General features: G+C 38.6%; 1 protein-coding gene across 3 annotated transcripts in view; it reads right to left on the bottom strand.

Moving 5' to 3' along the window:
* chn2 (chimerin 2) overlaps positions 1–21,561 on the bottom strand; it is a 351,738-nt gene that overhangs the window by 123,692 nt on the left and 206,485 nt on the right. For 2 of the 3 annotated variants that reach the window (XM_060824624.1, XM_060824625.1), the window contains exons 3-5: positions 11,237–11,292; positions 6,675–6,706; positions 3,400–3,513 (exon numbers count right to left, since the gene is read on the bottom strand). In XM_060824624.1, the coding sequence (XP_060680607.1) occupies positions 3,400–3,513; positions 6,675–6,706; positions 11,237–11,292 (202 nt within the window). Of the gene's footprint in view, positions 1–3,399; positions 3,514–6,674; positions 6,707–11,236; positions 11,293–21,561 lie in introns of those variants that run through there. The other variant, XM_060824627.1, reaches the window with a different exon arrangement.

Here is a 21,561-nt window from a genome sequence, read left to right as displayed (position 1 = left end):
CTTGATGGCGATGGAGAATTGAGAAATACATCATGAAATGTGGTTACAAATTGTGTTGGTGTGCAATTCTGCTGTTACTCAGGGACAGGTTTCATGGATGCCCATTCTAGGTTGGTAAATCTCTTCTCAGTCCATTCCAATGAGCATGGCAGGCAAGACACATTACCTGAGTAAAGAGGCTTTCACTGCGAAAAATAAATTTTGTTTTCAGAAGACGTTACTTTATTAAGTATATTAATTCCCAGCTCGGTCGGCAACAGGTAGTTTGTGAGCAGAAGACCACTAACTTATGCAAAGTGATAAGCATCAAGAACGTGTCCAGTTTATCCATGATAACACAATCAAGCTGCTCTTTCTGCGGGTATCGAAGTCCTCCATTCAGAATGCACTCACAAATAGTGATCAGATGAAAGACCGACACTGCTGACAGCGCAGTTGTGAACAGTAGAGGACGTTAACAAACAAAGGAAACTTAACTCCACAAACTTAACCAAACCTAGTAATGCTAGTGCTCAGCCTCTGTGTGTAAAAGACAGGATTGAAACGCTTGTACCCATCTTGTGCCAGAATGTGGTTTGGATGATTCATCTCAGTCTCCCTCTGGTGTCCTCACCACTACTAATGCCAGTCTTCAACTAAGATAATTCACTCCCCATAATATATAAGAAAAACCTGAGCAGACTGGATACAAAGGCAATGGACTCTAACAACATCCTGATAGTAGTGAAGATTAATGCTTCAGAACTGACCAGGCCTCTAGCCAAGCTGTTCCTGAAAAGCTGCTAAACTAATGTTCAACAATGTGGAAAATTGCTCAGGTATTCCCTGTTCAGAACAAATTCTCTGACCAATTACTGCTCCATTAGTCTACATTTAATTAACATAAAAATGGTGTGAGGTGCGTTGACAATGCTATTGAGTGACATTTAATCAACAATAACCTGTTCATAGGTATTCCATTGCATTTTGTAAAGACCTCTTTATAACTTTAGGCAGAAGTGAGGACTGCAGAGATTAGATTTGAGTGTGTGGTGCTGGAAAAGCACAGCAGGTCAGGTTTTCCTGCTCCTTGGATGCTGCCTGATCTGCTGTGCTTTTCCAGCACCACACTCTTGACTCATTAATAACTTCACCCAAGTATAGACAATTGAGGCAAATCACAATGGTGGGATGAGAGTGACTGCCTTTGATATCAAAGGAATATTTAATTAAATGTAGTATCAAGGAGCCCAGACAGATCTGAAATCAATGTAAATTGGGGAGATCTTTCCACTGCCTGGATTCTTATCTAACAGCTTCCCAGCATTGATATTTTCTAATCAACTGCACAGAGGTATGAATACACACCTCTGAATCAAGTGGGGCTTGAACCTGGGCGTCCTGCTCCACAGTTTGGAAATTGCCACTGCATCACAAGAGCCTCCTTAATTTCTCAGGGTAGGTATTTCCAACCAATCTGTTGGGAGATGTTATTACATCCCCTGGAGCGGGTACAATGTAAACTAGGGACTCCTGTCTCAGGAACAGGGGTACACCACCACTGCACCACAGAGCTCTCCTTTCTCAGGATAGTGTCCTGGGTTCAAAACCACCTTCAAGTGCTTCATTAATTACCTCCAACTCCTCTCTAAGGTCAAAAGTGGGGATATTTCTAAAGTTTGTATAGTTTCTAATTCCTTTCACGGTATCTCAGATAACGAAGCAGTCCGTTCTCAACAAAGCAAACCCAGGACAACATCCTAGCTAAGCATGAGAAGTAGCAAGTAACATTCATGCTGCACAGGTGCCAAATAATGACCATCTTCAACAGAGGGTCTGACAAACTTCCTTTGATATTTATCAGCACTGCCAGGACCAAATCTCCCCTCAACAACTCTCTGGCAATTGCTAATTATCAGAAAAACAACTGGACCAGCCTGACTGTGGATACAAGAGGAGACCGGAGGCAGGGTACTCTGCAGCAATTAATTCACTTTCTGGCTTTCCAAGTATTTCCATGATCTGCAAGGCACTAGGGATGTCAGGTGTGTGATGAAGTACACAAGCAATTGTGGCCTTGCCTGGGACACCCACATCCAATGAACAAATATTGTGAACAAAAACAAACTTCCCTTACTAGTTGGTGTAAAATATAAGTGAGAACTGATTTGTCAGTAAGTGGTTGGTATTCAGCAGGGTATTTCTTATACCTGAAGCTAAGAGGCTCCTTGGGGGTCTGGGGTTAAAGTTGTATATGTCCAAAGTCATGGTTGCTATATAGTCCAACCCTGTGCCTGTGCTGCTACTGAGTATATCTTGGACAGGACATACGCAGGAATAATCATGGAGCAACCTGGCTAACTGAATAAAACTATTTTGCTTGACTAGTAATGGAAGAGGTCTACCAATTTGGATACAAGTCTCCAAAGTTTGCTGAGGAAACCAGTCCACAGTCAACAGGAACGACTCTTGAACCTGTGAGACACATTTATAATTGACAACAGGCCTCCTCAATACCTTTAATAATTTGCTGGTAACAGGCATCTTACAAATGACTGTTTTACAAGGTCACCTCAACAGACAGGGACAGTCCGTGTGGAAAGGAATCACGAGTAGATTAGGTAGGAGTTGTCATCAAACTAGTTAAGTTTTTACAATAAAATGGAAACTTCAATGATTATTTTGCCCTAATGTCACGTCACACATGATCATATTTATTCAATTCAGTTTAAACTTTACATAGTGGATTTGTACTTTAGGAATATAGCCATGTATTAATTTATTTCCTTATGTCAGATACTGGGTTGAACATAGTGAAATCAGACCTAATAGATGTATTCCACACAGCACACTGGATATAAGACCTAACAAAATCTTGTAGCAATAATAACATCAGATGAATAAAGTTGAAAGTTCTATTGCCTTAATGCACAATTCTAATATTATTACTCTACGAAGAGTGGCTCATAATTGGACATATCCCATTATTCTGTCATGTTTCTGTACTCCATTTGAATTTGCAAGCAAAACAAGACCTTAAGGCCATAGCCTAATCTACAGCTATAAATGGTTTGAGCATTCTGAAATTCATTTTAAATTGTAGAGCATGGTTTACATGTGATCTTGTGCTTTTGCTGCATAAAAGAGCTGAGTCAAGGTGACCTGACTGATATTTGAAAACATAGAAATATTCACAGGAAAGGGAGGATATGAAACAGCAAAAGCTTAAGACAGTTGGACTCATATAGGAATAACAACTCAACAGTGAGGATCATCTAAAATTTCTATTTTTCTTATTCTAGATCAATGAATCCAGAAATAAAAAGAGGGTCAATGGTCAATGTTTGTTACATCTCAAATAAAAAAAAGCAAGTTCAACATAATTTATTCAGTTCATTGACATCAGGAGCAGGTATGTACCTCAGAGCCAATGTATTGCTACCAGGCTGACGCTGGCTCTCCCTAATGAGATAAGCTCCCTCAACACCACCAAGCAGTTCATCAGCTTGCTCTCGCGATATCATCCCATGGAACCTAAGAAAAGAAAATACTGCAAAAATCACAAAAGTGACAAAGAAATTAAAGGTTCCACAAATAGATTGGGGAAATGTTAACTGTGGCAGGATTGACATTCTGCACAAAAAAAACCTCTTCCAAAACAATTTCCAAAAAGAGCAGTAATGGAACAAACGAGTCATTTTACCACAGGCTCCCAAGAAATGAGATCACAGAACACAAGTAACATGATAGCTATGTAACCATTTCACTTTGTAATTTTGTTTACAATCTTGGAATTAATATTGTTGTTTTCTATAGAAACAAAAGTCCTTGAACTATTTTCCAAAAATTATATTTTTTTACAATAAATCCAAACTTGATCATATTAAGCTACAAACCACAATATGTCACTTGCTTGAGATTTAACAAATCTGCCCATTTCGATCAATTTTGCCAATTATAATTTTATTGATAGTTGAAAAGCAAAAGAACAGCACAGCAAAACATGGTCAATAAAGACAATTTGATCGAAGATCTACATGTTGGAACCATACTGATCGGCTACCTGTTTTGATGATTAATTGTATTATAATCATTCGGTATTAAAACTATTTAGAGAATACAACAGACCATGCCTCTGACTACTGAAATTTTTTTGCTAATTATTATTATACAAAAGATGCATGATTATCTGATAAATAGATACTCAAATTCCAATCATGATATTATTCAAATAATTCAATTTGAACTTACTCTCTATATACAATGGGATCTAAAAACATTTTTTAAATTAAAAAATGTGGCATTTCAGTAATGACTATTATTACAGTTTGTAGCATAATCCAGGGTGATAAAAATCTACAAGGTAACCTTCAGGCTTGAATTACTATTAACTAATTACAAGCCTCAATGTTAATTATATAAAAACAGCTGAAGGACAGTGGTGTGGTGTGACCCCAAGTTACAATACAGAGTATGCCATGCAGAAATCTCGAAAAATACAGATGCACTTTATTTATTCATATAAATCCACCCTGAATATGGAGTTAGCAAATTTTCAGCATTCATTCCTAATCTACAGAAAAATGAATAGTCATGCATCAAGGAGCTGAAACTGTACTCCAGTTAATTTGTAGCAATCAACTAGAATAACATTTGCAAACATTTCACTGGGGCTAGAAGAAAACAACTGTGATAAATAAAACGTTAACCATCACAAGTGCCTGATCTGTAAACAGGTGAAGTTATGGATTTTCCCTACTCTGCAGAAGTAAATTATCTGAAATGCAGAAGCTTTGGAATGGGAAGAAAAAAAAGACAGGATTTTCTTTTTAAAAAAAAGAACAAGTGAGGAAAAGCAATCTCAAACTTGCATTAATGTCACTGGTTATCACATTTTATTTGGCAAAAGCTAACTGTCTTTGAAATTTTGCATGGGAGATGTTGAACTGTCATCTAATACTTATACAGGCCATTCCAGCAGACAATTTAGTGACTCCAAATTTAATTCTCGGAGAAATTTAAATGTGCTTAGCTAATTGTTACAGTATAATATTTAAGGTAAGTTGCCAGTCACTGAACATCATACTGTAACAACAAATTCACACATAATTTCTCCATATTAATTTAGTCACGTTACAATCGTTATGTGCCAGCATTGAGTCTCTGTGACAGAACTGGCTGCAAAGAAAACAAAACAGTGATGGACAAGATGTAGTCAGAACATCAGTTGGAGAGGGAGGAGGGAATTGAGAAATCAGATGGAGAAATAGTTACGAGAAATTGAAGTTATGACGGGCACCATAAAAGACTGGTGACAAGTTTGATTAGCAAAACCGATGAAAAGTGAAAGAAATATTACCAGGGAGAAAAGAACCTGGAAAAATAAACTTGATGGCAGATTGAAAACAAAAAGAATGACAAAAAGAAAAGATAAAATTGTTAAAGAAGTGGAAACAGTCAGGTCTCCAAGAAGAGAAAAAAGTCAGTATAATACTTAGCTGAAGAAAGTAAGTGAACACCCCTGGCAGAACCTGTGGGTGGGAGGGGATGGAAATGTGGAAACAGAAATTCAGGAGTAGTTTAGCTCCATTGGAGTAACTGAAAGAATTGCACTGAGGCTTTTTTTGTAATAGAAAAATATTGCTAAAACTGAAAAGCACGATCAACAAAACAATTGAGAGAATGGTCTTGTTACACAGTCCAGAAACTTGAGCAACTTCAGGAAAAGAGGAACAAAGGTTACTAATGATAGGTAAATATTAAAATGCACATGTGGACAAATAAGAAAGGACAAGATCAGGGACTACCTACTTTAGAAGGTCAGTGAAGATTGCGGGGACACTGAAGGAAGTAGCTGGAAAAAACTGAAATCATATGGTCACTCATTGCCAAAAGGGATGGGAAAAATGGTGAGGCAAGTGATGGATATTGAACTGCCAGAAAGGAGAGCAGGAGGACCCAAGTCCAGATAGAAAGTGGCAGTGATGAAAGACAAACAGGAATGGAAGTGGAACAAATAACTGACACAAGGAATTGGAGGCTGGTGATCAATCAGCAACCCTTTATAAAATGATAGGAACTGAAAGAAGATCGTAGCTATTAAAGCACTCATTAAAGCAGTGACAAGAAAATTACTGTTCTTTTCTTTCTAAATAATTTGATAACACAAGGAAATTGACAAGCATAGGTTTCCATTTTGGAGAAAACTAGAGAATTCATTTCTTTTGTGTTAACAATTAAACAGCATTCGTAAGTGATTCTTCAGAACAGTATTTGCTAGAGTCAAGTAACAGCTAAAATTAAAGATATTCTTGTGTCTGCTAAAATATAACTTAAAGGGAACACTCAAATTTATTACTGTTTATCTTATTCATCCCTGGTATCAGGACATTATTGTGTGTTATCATATAGAAATGTACTCTGCTACAATGTGGAATCAAAATTATTTCTCGTGTGCCATGGTACAAGATTGCTTTTTACGTCACAATATTGATAAAGAATGCAAATTTCAAATCATCATCCCACTGTAAACCACCATATATTAGGAACTAAAATACAATCATGCATAAACCATGTAAGTACATTACTCTTCAGCATAACTGCTTTTCTAACAACAATCCAATCTACAGTACTTCTTGCTGTTATTTGCAAAATACAGTCTAAAATAATAACAAAAATTAAAATGATTTACGTACTCTCTTCCATAGTACTTTGGCCTGTTTTCAACCTGTAAACCAAAGAAAATTGTTAGCAACGTATTCTTATATTAGCCCTTGAAAAGCAAGTGATTGGAAAGTAAGGAATTTGCTACCTAACTTACCAGAAATATTCTCAAATAATTTAAATACTGTATGCTTACAAAAGTACTTTAAAGTCAAAACATTATACACATCTTGTAAATGACAACAGCAATCCTCAAATATTAATTTTATTCTCTAATATGGAAGATGGCCCCACTTTATCCATTTATGTCTGATATTGTACAATGTATACTTCAACCACAAGTTAAGTGCTAGAAAAATGCAGGAACCCACAATTTATTTTCAAACAAATTTTAATACTGCTCTGGACTGATAGTTGGTCTTGGAATCAGATCTAGACTAGAAAAACTGGAATTATATTCCCACTTTTGCATCTGTGAAATGCAGGGTGCGATGCAGGCCATAACATTCTAGAAATGCTTGCTTAAGATCCTTTTTTTTCAGACACACTTGAAACTTACCCTACCCCTTTCTCCAAGCTTTTAGTTATCTGTGTCAATGTCTCCTTCTTTGGCTTGTTGACAATTTTGTTCTTGTAAGGCACCTTGTATCAGTTTATGATATTCAAATACACTACACAAATGCAAGTTGTTGTTGACCTATACAAAGCACTTTGGGCTACTTGAGAATACGACATTTCTGTGAAATGGCTCGGCTTTAAATATATTTTGCTAAATGAATTACTGAGGATTCACCCATACATTAATACATTTACAGGAATGAATTTTGTTACCAACCAAATGTTACCAGATCACTAGATTCCGAAAATAAGAAAGAATTTGCATTTATGTATATACATCATCTTAACAAGTCGCCTAGGATATCCTGAAGTGCTAATGCATACAACTCATACACGGAAAAACCTCACAAACAGCAAATGAAATGCACAAATACTTAATCTCTGAATTTGTTGGAAGAGGGGTGGTAATAAGCACCAAAAGAAAGCAATGACAAACAGATCTAAATCGTGATCCTCAACGTATGATAAATCCAGAACAGAAAATAGCCATTATCACAACACTAGAGAAAGCATTTGAATGTGTCAGATGATTATTTCCAGCGCAGCATGACCAGTGTTACTGCTCAACTTCATAAAGATTAGTTGAAAAACTGTTAACTTTTACATTCACATTATTCAAATTTCATAAAAAGGTTAATCAATAATTTCATGGATTTCTAGACTGTACAATCTTAGGGAGGTCAATCTCTCCTGCAAAATTAAACTATCTTATTATACATTTTCCTGTTGAGTTACCAAATGTCACTGCTAAGTTTTGAAACTAGAAATGTAAATAAATGCTAGAAAATCAGTTTGAAGCTCTCCCTGGATTCATTGCACTAGGAAGTCCAACTGTAATGTTATGAAAAGTCCACTAGATGGCAACTGCCATAGGTCTTTCTATCAAACAATTTCAAACAATAATGTAACTATAGTGATAACAACAGAAATGGATATATTCTACATCATCTGAATCACAGTTCTGGGAGATACTTGATTATAATCACTGGTACATGAATTGATACATGAAAGAAAGGATGTCATTACACTAGCAGGAGTGCAGAGGAGATTCACCAAGATTGTGCAGAGGATGGAATAGTTTAGCTGTGAAGAGAAGCTGGATAGGCTTGGGTTGTTTTCTTTGAAGAGGAGAGGCCTGAGGGAGAATCTGATTGAAGTATATAAACTTATGGTGGGCATGGACAGGGTGGTTAGAAAACAACTGTCCCCCCTAGTTGATGGGTCAATAACAAGAGGGCATAATTTTAAGGTAAAATGAAGGAGATTTAGAAAGGAAGTTAAAAAGAGACTTCATCCAGAAGGTGGTGAGGATCTGAAATTCACAGACAAAGGTCGTTGAGGTGGAAAACTTCACAATCTTTAAAAATACTCAGATGGGCACATGAAATGACATAGGAGAAAGGGAGGACTGCAGATGCTGGAGATCAGGGCTGAAAATGTGTTGCTGGAAAAGCGCAGCAGGTCAGGCAGCATCCAAGGAGTAGGAGAATCGACGTTTTAGGCATGATCCCTTCTTCAGGAATTCCTGATTCCTGAAGAAGGACCCATGTCCGAAACGCCGATTCTCCTGCTCCTTGGATGCTGCCTGACCTGCTGCGCTTTTCCAGCAACGCATTTTCAGACATGAAATAACATAACCAACTGCTGGAAAGTGGGACTAGTGTCGAGTTTGAGTAGTTTTTGTCAGCTCAGACTTTATGGGCCTTTTGTATACTGTGTAACTCTATGATTCTAAAAAACTAGGAATTTCTTTTTACTGTATTTTCAATTCTACATACAACAACTTGCTTGTATACGATGCATTTAATATAGAAAATATCCCCCAAAAATACCATTTAGGTGATGACTAGAGGAGGAAATGGAAAAAAACAAAAGAGGTTATATAATCATAGAATTATACAGGGTAGAAATAGATTCTTCATGCCAACCAGATATCTTAAGTTTATCTCGTCCCATTTGCCGACATTTGACCCTTACCCCTCTGAACCCTTCCTATTCAAGTTCCCATCCAGATGCCTTTGAATTGTTGTTGTACTAGCCTCCACCACTTCTTCTGACAGCTCATTCCAAAAATGCACCACCCACTGCTGAACAGAAGCACAAAGTACAGTACAGGAACAGGTCCTTTACCCTCCCTGCCTGGGTCGATCATCATGCCCCAACAAAACCAGAAGATACCTTCTGCCCTTATTCACTCGCTATCCCTCTATTTGCTCCATATTCATGTAACCATCTAGATGCCTCATAAATGTCACCAATGTGTCTACTTCCACCATCTCCAGGCTCCTACCACTCTGAGTGAAAAACTTCCCTCACACATCTACCGTAAACTTTCCCCCTCACAGCTTGAACCTCTGCCTCCTTGTAATTGAACTTCAACCTGGGGAAAAGCCTCTGCTGACTAACATGTTGATAAAGAAAACATAGCACATCAAGCAATGGTGTGGGAGTTAGAAGAGGTGACAAAGGATTGGTTAAATTTAGGCCTTTAAAAGTGGAAGCATAATTCAGAGGGACTGGGGTGAGTGTGAAGGGAGATGGGTGTTGGATAGTTAAGAGAGAATGTTTAAACTGAGCTTTATGAGAAAAAAGGTAATGTTGATGGTGAGTGAAGGCTCTTCTATTAGTGATAAGATGAAGGGAGGGAGCACATAAAGGTTTGAGTTGGACTTTAAATGGCATTGAAGGAAAGAAAGGAGAAGGTACAACAGAGGTTGGACAGCTTGAAATCATGGAGGGATTTGAACAAGGAAATCAGGATTTTAAATTCAATGTGAAGAGGGATGTAGTCTGACTCACAAAGAAGTATGTGAGGAGCAAATGAGGCAGAATACAGGTCATAGAGTTCCAAACATGCTTCTGCTGAAACCGCCGAAAGGATTTTCTATTTGTGGTATGTTACTGCAAGCAAATGAACATCTGGCGAACTATTAGCAAGCAAAGGTTAGCTTAGTGCATGGTCCAGCAAAATAAAAATTCATGCAAGACAGACAGAATGGTCAAACATTTTATCAAAATAAAAATCCAACTTTCAGAAGCCAGCAAAAATCCATTATTGGATCATAATTATTTAGAAGTACAATAACTACAAACTCATTTTATAGAAGTATGAATCAAGGAGCAGAGCTAGTGAAAAAAGCACAAAAGCAAATTTACGCAATTTCAATATTCCAACTAAGTTTCACTATGATATGCTGTGCAAATGTATACATGACAATTCACAGCGTAGCCATCAGCAAAACCTTGTACATTTGAAGTAACTCAGTTGAATGTAATAATGACCAGATAACAGTTATACTTGTTAATAGATAGGATCTTGTTAAAAGTGATGAAGCAGAAGATGATTTGCTATAAAAATTGGTCAATATTTTTATTTTCTGTTTTGAAATTTTACAAAATTCCTGTTAATCCATTCAATACATGGATGAAATACTCAAACATATAGAAATCCATTATACTACTGAAGGGATTCTATTGTAATTCAGTACAATTCCACATCATTAACACAAAGAAACTGAAGAGTACAAATTAAATATTAGCACACCACTGAGTTGACAAAGTAATTTAGGTGGAAAATTATGCCAAAAAGAAGTTATATTTCAAGTAGGTGACTTTTCCAACAAACTTGCCACATGATACCCAAGCTAATGAGAATCATGCTAGTTTCAAATTATTCTTGGGGAAATTAATTATGAAACTATTTTACACTATTATAAACTCTAAAGGATGAATAGTGAAGTGCTAAGTCAAACATTTATTAGTTTACATCACTAAATTCACTTTGTCATTGATACTGAAAATCATTTTCTGGTGTGAACTTTGCCACATGACAAGATAATGTTTCATTTCACCATACTGATGGTCACACTACAAGCTGCAGGATTCCTTCTCCATCATTAGTTACAATGAAAACGTCCCATGCTAGTCAAACCTCAAGCTGCGTTGTCACATTATTCAAGTCCAATTTCCAACTGACCTCTCGAGGACAGATAATTCTCTTCGGACGTGGGGCTTCCTGCTGTAACTGATACACTGCCCAAAAACATAACAAAGTAATATTAGCACATTAAAGACATTACAAGACATAATATTCAACACATTACAAGAATAAATACCCAAATCCCAAATTTGTGATTGGACATGTTTACTCTGTAATTACACAGATTACAAGCCAGACAATTCAGTGCCACATGCAAAGTGATGCCATATAGCACATCAAATCTGAACCTTCCTAAATACAACTTTTCTCCTCAACTCCGAGCATCCCTTTTACTCAGCAGACATTTGTCTATTGAGATTATGCAATTTACAGATTTATATTGAGTTAGAATAACATACACAAGTGAATCCAACTTTATACCTTCCGAGGGCCACTGACAGTGGACTAATTATAATCGGAAAGGTCAAAATAGAAGTCAGAATTGAAGGAGCACTGATATTTTTGTGCATAGGGATTATACAGTTAAAAAAAAAGGCATTATTAAAGGTTTAGATGGAGAGGAATTTCTTAAGTGTGTACAAGACAATTTTCTGATTTAGTATGTGGATATACCTACTAGAGAAGGTGCAAAATTTGACCTACTCTTGGGAAATAAGGCAGGGCAGGTGACTGAAGGGGAGCACTTTGGGGCCATTGACCATAATTCTATTCGTTTTAAAATAGTGATGGAAAATGATAGACCAGATCTAAAAGTTGAAGTTCTAAATTGGAGAAAGGCCAATTTTGATGGTATTAAGCAAGAACTTTCGAAAGCTGATTGGAGGCAGATGTTCGCAGGTAAAGGGACAACTGGAAAATGGGAAGCCTTCAGAAATGAGATAACAAGAATCCAGAGAAAGTATATTCCCGTTTGTGTGAAAGGGAAGGCTGGTAGGTATAGGGAATGCTGGATGACTAAAGAAATTGAGGTTTGGTTAAGAAAAAGAAGGAAGCATATGTCAGGTACAGACAGGATAGATCGAGTGAATCCTTAGAAGAATATAAAGAAAATAGGAGTATACTTATGAGCAAAACCAGGAGGGCAAAACAGGGACATGAGACAGCTTTGGCAAATAGAATTAAGGAGAATTCAAAGGGTTTTTACAAATATATTAAGGACAAAAGGGTAACTCGGAAGAGAATAGGGCCCCTCAAAGATCAGCAAGGCGGCCTTTGTGTGGAGCCACAGAAAATGGGGGGAATACTAAATGAATACTTTGCATCAGTATATACTGTGGAAAAGGATATGGAAGATATAGACTGCAAGGAAATAGATGGTGACATCTTGCAAAATGTCCAGATTACAGGGGAGGAAGTGCTGGATGTCTTGAAACGGTTAAAAGTGGATAAATCCCCAGGACCTGATCAGGTGTACCCGAGAACTCTGTGGGAAGCTACAGAAGTGATTGCTGGGCCTCTTGCTGATAATCACACATGAGGTGCCGGAAGACTGGAGGTTGGCATACGTGGTGTGACTGTTTAAGAAGGGTGGTAACAACAAGCCAGGCAACTGTAGACCGGTGAGTTTGACCTCAGTGATGGGCAAGTTGTTGGAGGGAATCCTGAGGGACGGGATATACATGCATTTGGAAAGGCAAGGACTGATTAGGGATAGTCAATATGGTTTTGTGCATGGGTAATCATGTCTCACAAACTTGATTGAGTTTTTTGAAGAAGTAACAAAGAAGATTGATGAGGATAGAGCAGTAGATGTGATCTATATGGACTTCACTAAGGCATTCGACAAGGTTCTCCATGGGAGACTGATTAGCAAGGTTAGATCTCATGGAATACAGGGAGAACTAGCCATTTGGATACAGAACTGGCTCCAAGGTAGAAGACACTGGGTGGTGGTGGATGGTTGTTTTTCAGACAGGAGACCTGTGACCAGTAGAGTGCTACAAGGATCAGTGCTGGGCCCTCTACTTTTTATCATTTACATAAATGGTTTGGATGTGAGCATAACAGGTTCAGTTAGTAAGTTTACAGATGACACCAAAATTGGAGGTGTAGTGGACAGCGAAGAGGGTTACCTCAGATTACAACAGGATCTGGACCAGATGGGCCAATGGGCTGAGAGGCAGATAAATGCGAGGTGCTGCATTTTGGGAAAGCAAATCTTAGCAGGACTTATACACTTAATGGTAAGGTCCAAGGGAGTGTTGCTGAACAAAGAGACCTTGGAGTGCAGGTTCATAACTCCTTGAAAGTAGAGTCGCAGGTAGATAGGATAGTGAAGAAGGCATTTGGTATGCATTCCTTTATTGGTCAGAGTATTGAGTACAGGAGTTGGGAGGTCATGTTGCAGCTGCACAGGACATTGGTTAGGCCACGTTGGAATACTGCATGCAATTCTGATCTCCTTCCTATCGGATAAATGTTGTGAAACTTGAAAGGGTTCAGAAAAGATTTGCAAGGATGCTACCAGGGTTGGAAGATCTGAGCTACAGAGAGAGGTTGAACAGGCTGGGGCTGTTTTCCCTGAAGTGTCGGAGGCTGAGGGGTGACCTTATAGAGGTTTACAAAATTATGAGGGGCATGGATAGGATAAATAGGCAAAGTCTTTTCCCTGGGGTCGGGGTGTCCAGAACTAGAGGGCATAGGTTTAGGGTGAGAGGGGAAAGATTTAAAAGAGACCTAAGGGACAACTTTTTCACAGAGGGTGGTATGTGTAAGGAATAAGCTGCCAGAGGATGTGGTGGAGGCTGGAACAATTGCAACATTTAAGAGGCATTTGGATGGGTATATGAATAGGAAGGGTTTGGAGGGATATGGGCCGGGTGCTGGCAGTTGGGACTAGATTGGGTTGGGATATCTGGTTGGCATGGACTGGTTGGACCGAAGGGTCTGTTTCCATGCTGTACATCTCTATGACTCTATATAATGTGCATGCATCACAGAGCTTGCGCTATACAGTGAAAATATTTTCATAACCTTAGAATTTCCTGTTTGAATATGTTAGTAGTGTGTCCATTTTAAAACAGTAGCACACAGTCCTTTGATGCAAAAGTTATGTTTGATTGGTTTACATAATAACAAGCTTCAATTCTTTTTTCAATTCTAAAGAGGCAAAGCATGACATTACAAAAAGATCTGCCATCATGAAAATCCAAAAGAAAAACTGAAACTGAAGAAACAAAAAGCCATCTAGCATGCCAAACGAAAAGCTAGATTGAGTTGTCAGCTTGATGCTTGAAACATTCATTAGAGGAATTAAATATGGAGATGATGCTGCTAATCGTAAGGTCAATCCTGTCATTAACTATATGGAAACTCTAATGGATGAGCAAAGACTGGTTATTTTCACAAACAATACAAAGAAGCAAGAAAGGAAAAATAAATAAATATGGACAGGTAAATCATCTTTCACACACTCAAGCAGTTAGTTCCAAAGCAGCAATGATTGAGTTTTCATTGCCACTCACTAGGAATACAAGAGGGTAATAGTATTTTTTTTGCTTCTAAATTCCTATGCGAGAAATTCCCCTGCTGTGTAATTGCAGTGAAGCCATAAACGTCTGTATAGAAAAAAACAATTTTACTAAAATTATCTCCCTATGATAAATTGGGCCAGATTTTCCAGAGAGCGGCAATCCGACACACACTGCCACTCTAGCCCCTATTTTTCACACTGAAAGAGAGCTCTGCATTTCAGAGAGGAGATTCTGATTAGGTCTGAGGTCTGGGGTTGTGTGTGTCAGGGAAGTATGATGTTTGTTTAATAGTTCCTCAGGAGTTAGACAATGTATTTCAACTGTCGAGATTTTCCTGGAGTAAAGTGTTGACTTCATTTCATCAGAACATTCTGAAGTCCTCAGTTTTTAATGAAGATGGTCAAACGATTCCAAGAATTTCCCAACAGAATCTTCATTTTCCCAGGCAATTCCTTTAGAGTGTTACAATGGAAATTCCGAGGAGCTCCCAAGTGCAATTCCCATTTATTGTCTGTAAAGTGACTGGTTAATGGAAATCCTGCTACAATAATCTTTTATTTAAAATTATATTTTTACCAGAGAAATTTTAATATATAGGACAAACGTATGATGTGGGAAAAGAGATAACATTATGCAGCATTTTTTATTTGTTTGGTTTGCTTTCATGCAGTTGCCTTCTGTAAAGACCCATTCAGATTTTATGGTTAAATAGAGATAGTACACAGTGAAGGCAGGTATGACAGAGTTACTTTCTCAATGAATGGCTGACACTCATCAAATTCACGACAAAAACAAATCATAGCTAGTAGTTTAATATAATTTCAATTTATGTTTGTTTAATTTGACTAAAATTGTTCATTGTCTAAAAGAATTAGTTGAATATAAATGTAAATTATTTCCAAATGTATATTGTTTGGTTCATTGACGCATCTAATGATGATCTAAGATAGACCTTTTACAAAATCATTAGTCATTTAGGGGAACTTGTCTTTGTTGACTAGGCCAAAATTTATTATCCATCACTAACTGCTCTTGAGAAGGTGATGAACTACTGCTGTCCATTTGCTGTAGGTAGACCCACAATGCTGTTAAGGAGGGAATTCCAGAAATTTGACCCAGAGACTGTCAAGGAATCCAAGTCAGTGTAGTGGGTGGCATGGAGGGAAACTTACAGGTGATGGTGTCTCCTGGACGGCAGTCAGGAAACATGTAGGGATAAGAAGGCGTTGGAGGGTTTGAGCTATACAGGGAGATTAAATAGGCTGGGGCTATTTCCCTGGAGCATCAGAGGCTGCAGTGACATTATAGAAGATGATAAAATCATGAGGGGCATAGATAGGGTGAATAATCAGGGTCTTTTCCTCAGGGTAGGGGAGTCCAAAACTACATAGGTCATAGGTTTAAGGTGAGAGGGGAAAGATTTAAGGGGGATTTAAGGGGTGACGTTTCCAAGCAAAGGGTGGTGCACGTATGGAATGAGCTTCTCGATGGTGGAGGCTGGTACAATCACAGCATTTAAAAGGCATCTGGATAGGTACATGAGTAGGAAGGGTTTAGAGGGATATGGGCTAAATGCTGGCAAATGAGATTAGATTAATTAAGAAATCTGGTCAGGATGGACAAGTTGGACCAATGGGTCTGTTTCCACGCTATGCAGCTCTATGACTGTAAGAAAGCATCAAGCAGGAACCGCAACATATTGTCATTAAGTACTATGATGGGATAAGGTGAGGGAGTTTAGAGGCCTGTGCAAATTTAGAACCAAATGCAGTGCATTTGTCAGTGACTTTTAAACACAGCTATTTGCATTGGACTTCCAGATTTGCCAGCCAATTAGGTTGAACAGCTGTCATAATGATCTGCCTGACAGGATTTCAATGCAGACATTTAAAGGGGCACTGCATGCAGAATAGTTGATGGATTCTAGATGTTACAGAACAATGGAAAAAAAACTGTTAGAATGAAATACCAAGTCTGCATCTCCGTTTAGAAATGACGTTGGCTGCTAAGACCCACAAGGAAATACAGAATAACCTTGATTATCTGAACGAGATGGGCAAGGAATATTCTGCTCGGATAACATTGCTGAGATAACTGATTGTTCGGATAACAGATAATATTTTTACAGGACCTTGAGATCTTATTCGGATAATCCGAAATTCGAATAATTTGGCATTCAGATAACTGAGGTTGTTCTGTACTGTTCCATATTGAGGAAGGTGGAAAGTTCGGCAATGAAAATAAATTATGGCTGGAGATTGATTTGGAGTTGAGCAGCAAGAGTGTAGTGTTATGCTCCTGGGTGTAATGACAAAAGCAATTTATTAACTTAAGCATAGCAACTAAGGTGGGAACAGTGGCATATTCAACACTGTCTTAATACATATATCAGATCAATGTCTTCATTTTGCTTTCTTTTGCCTACTCCAGAACATTATAATGCACCTAACGGTGCACAATGTGAAATTGCTAGGTTTCTGTCTGATTTTGAAGCCAAATGAAAGTATTTGTTCATGCCACATTCTAATTCTTCCCATATTTGATTACTGTTCTGTTTTATTTGCGATAAAAGGAAAGCGAGCACTTAATACCAAGTAAAGGGGTCCTTTGAAAGGGACGTGTGGTTGTTTGCAAAATCACTCTGTTCTGAGGGAAGAGTAGATGCAGAGAAATGACACATGGTGCATTCACAAAGCCTAGCCACATAAGAACAAAGTTATCCATGTTGCAGTGTGCAGCACTGCAACTGTACTGCATTTATTCCCTCCCCTTTTCTCCACTGAAGTAGTTTTACACTCTACATCTTGCTCCTTCTGAATATCAAACATTTGCTTTTGTACAATATTGTGGAGGCTGCAGTGTACAATGTTCATTCTGGAGACCATGGTTTGTACTGAAAGGCACTGCTGATCTGATCAAACACATTGTTCAGTGACATATTTCATTATTACATGGCTTTCAATATGTTACTCCTTGACATCATTGGCTGTCAAGTAGTATTAGCAGCCACATTTTAAGGGGTTAAACCTTGCCTCAAAACAACATGGTGGCAAGGTGGTTAGTACTGCTGCCTCACAGCACCAGAGATCCGGGTTCAATTCCCACCTCTGGCAACTGTATGTGCGGAGTTTGCATATTCTCCCCGTGTCTGCGTGGGTTTCCTCCGGGTGCTCCGGTTTCCTCCCACAATCCAAAAAATGTGCAGATCAGGTGAATTGGCCATGCTAAATTGCCGGTAATGTTAGGGGTAAATGTAGGGGTATGGGTGGGTTACGCTTCGGCGGGTTGATGTGGACTTGTTGGGCCGAAGGGCCTGTTTCCACACTGTAAGTAATCTAATCTAAAACCAGCCAGTAGATATCCACTCCAAGGGATGATGGGATCATGCTATGGATTGCAATCATGACAGCTGACTGTGAATCTTACACACACAGCTGTTTAAATATCTGTCCACGGTAGAACATCAAATATTGATGGAGGGGAACCCTTGCAGTGAAAACATAACCCTGATTTATTTCATGTGCTTTTGTTGTCACATCTGTGAAGTTAATAATGCTTCATATCTGTGGAAAGCCTGGCAAAGCCACAAATCTGACACGTGCCAAGTTTTGACTGGCATTATTGATGACAAAGTGTGCATTATTGTTTGCCCTCTCAAGCACAGTGTCAATCCTCAGTCCCACAAGCCAGCAACTACTTGATCCTCTAAGTGTCTATGATGAACCCAGAGGAACCAAGATCAAAGACTGATATTAGTAAGGTGCCTAGATTAGAGTGATGCTGGAAAAGCACAGCAGGTCAGGCAGAATCCAAGCAGCAGGAAAATCGATGTTTCAGACAAAAGCCTTTCCTGCTTCTCAGATGCTGCCTGACCTGCTGTGCTTCTCCAGCACCATTCTAATCTTGTCTCTAAAATCCAGCACCTGCAGTACCCACTTCCGCCCATGAGTGAGGTGTGGCAACTCAATCCACGTCTAAATACATCATCTCTCAGTAGTTTGCAAACATATGCCACCATGTGACATGAAACGGAGCTTCTTGGTGTACTGTTATTGCAAGATGTTCAGAGAGCTCCTCCTGTGCCTGGTTACCCTGCATTGTCACTTTCTCTGGATTCTGACCATTTCAATGCTCAGTTACGAAGTGGCAGGTCCATCAGCCAGTACAGTACTCCTGCTGCTGCTCATCTTACTCCTCAATTGAAATCAAAACTGAAATTTTGGCAACCATGCTGACATGACAACTCACATCTACAAAGTGCAGTTTAGGTAAATGAAAGTGATGAATGTTGAAACTCAAGCCAAGTACTATAAAAAAAGCCTTTGACATAAATAGTTAATAAAGCATACACTTTCAATGTTTAGTGTAATATTTGTCATATAATTTCTTCTAACCCCTTACCATGATATACTCACTTTACTTTCATTGGCAAATTCCAAAAACCCCAGGAGATTCAAGCACTTGAAGTTAAATCCCAAACTCATATTAAAACCATTCTTAAGTGAATGATATGTTGAAATTGACAACCTGCATCTCCCATGAGGTTTGCTCACACACAGCCTAACAAACCATAGTTAAACTTGGACGTCGATGCCCTGAAGCTGGTTGTCAACCTGTTGTCAATTTCACCATTTCAATGGAGGTAAACTTGGAGATTTTCTGCACCACCAACACACTGAAATGGCTGCCATGTCTCCTTCATGTATGTTGGTCGCCCACCCTCCATTCATTGTGTCTTTATTTCATGTCTGATTTGGCATTGGATTTCAGACTTGCAACATTTTTCAGAAAGCATTTTCGTGAAAAAGCCAAACAGGTTAACCTTAACCCTTTAAGTCCTTTCAATATGCCTATGGAAGACAATAAGAGGAGCAGCTGCTGCTGGTCAGTCATGCTTGGTCAAGTCACACAAACTCTGATCCAGGAAAAGCAAAGTATGGAAATAGACACAAGCAGATATTTTGTCAGCCTCCACTCTTAGGTCATGAAAAAAAAATTGGTTGTAAAATGGTTAAATCAACTACTGTTTGTCCTAGAAACTGCCACATCAATTGGATCATCAAAACAGCAGCTAAGGAATTGGTTACTGCAGATGAATAGCAACAGATTCCCAGCTTGGGAGAGCAATTTAAACTAAATTACAAGTTTCAACAGATGTTTTGGTTTTCTAGTGAGGGAAGCAGGTTGCTTATTTCTCAGTTAAATCACGATGAAATATAATGCGGCAGAAGGGAGACTGAAAACTGCAGACTTATCAGCAGGTCCAAAAATACTCGATAAATGCAGCATGAGCAATTATCTAGATAAAGGGCAGAGGACAGAATATATTTTATACCTATTCAAAAATATGGGTGCTTATTCTGAGAACAGACAGAAAAAGTTATATTTACTGCAATGAGGGGGGATGAAACAAAAATAACTAATTAATGGAAATTAAATACAGTTTGATATTGTTCTTTTTGGAAATTGCCTGTAACATTCTAATAATTGAAGGAATTTTCTGATAGAATAATTCCAAATATTGGGCATCTCAGATACATCTCAATCTCAGATGATTACATTTTTCCATGTACTGCAAATATAAAACCATCACAGGATCAGTTTTTGTCTTAAACTCAATTACGGAGGTGATGGCTAATGTTATTATCTGGACTATTAATCCAGAATTCCAAGTAATGTTCTGGGGACCCAGGTTTAAATTCCATCATGCAGGTGAATTTGCGTTCAATAAGAAAAGAAATCTGGGATTAAGTGTGTAATGATAACCATGAAACTGGTGTCATTTGCCAGAAAAACCCATCTGGCTCACCAATGCCCTTTAGGGAGGGAAATCTGCCATGCTTACCTGGTCTGGCCTGCATGCAACTACAGACCCACAGCAATGTGGTTGACTCTCAACCGCCCTCTGCCTAATCATGGACGGGCAATAAGTTCTTGTCTGACCAGTGATATCCGCATCCCATGAACAAATTTTTAAAAATCTACCTTCTCCTTTTAAATGTTTTCACTCATTAAAGTTCATAACAATGAAATATCTTTTATTTTCGTCCCATCACTAGCAATGAGCATTGAAACAGAACAGCTATGTGTAGGGCAAAGCTCGTTCCACTCTGTCACAGGAATTGGTTTCAGCCACCTCCTTAGGTCAGCACGATCTGGCATTTTCTTCCAACAGGGGTAAGAGTTAGAATTATAACAAGGACTATCTCAACTGGCTTTAAGCCACAGAAGAAGGAGAGAACTATTTTCTTTTTTTTAAAATTTAACCTATTTTCCTTAGTTTCAACCTTGTTTCAACCACTGCTAATTTGACAAATAAACATCTGAATGAGGAGACACTTTGCGTCTGTTCCACCATAAACACAGAAAATAGAACAGGATGAGGCCATTCAGTGCATTGTGCTTTGTTATTCAATATGGCTGGTCATCCAACCCAGAACCCCTGATCCTGCTTTCTCCCCATACCTTTTGGTCTCCAAATCCTTACTGCATGGAAAGAGGCCATTCAAGTCTGCATGCACCCTCCAAAGAGCATTCCACCTGGATCCAAGCCTCCACCCCCACCCCAAACTCTATTCTTGTAACCCCACTCCTACCATGGCTAATCCAGCTAGCCTGCATATCCCTGGACACTGAGATTATTTAGCATGGCCAATTCACCTCATCTGCACGTCTTTGGACTGTGGAAGGAAACTGGACAACCTCAAGGAAATTCACGCAGACATAGGAAGAATGTGCAAACTCCACACAAACAGACAGTCAGACGAAGTCAGAAATGAACCCAGATCCCTGGCGCCATGTGGCAGCAACGCTAACCACTGCCACCATACTGCTCCAATATCTATTTCTTTCTTGAAAACATTCAATGTCTTAGCCTCAGCCATTTCC

This window comes from Hemiscyllium ocellatum, chromosome 5, assembly GCF_020745735.1.
Source record: "Hemiscyllium ocellatum isolate sHemOce1 chromosome 5, sHemOce1.pat.X.cur, whole genome shotgun sequence".
NCBI classification, from domain to species: domain Eukaryota; kingdom Metazoa; phylum Chordata; class Chondrichthyes; order Orectolobiformes; family Hemiscylliidae; genus Hemiscyllium; species Hemiscyllium ocellatum.
Note: the sequence above shows the minus strand (reverse complement) of the source record. Positions and strands in the feature narration are given on the sequence as shown.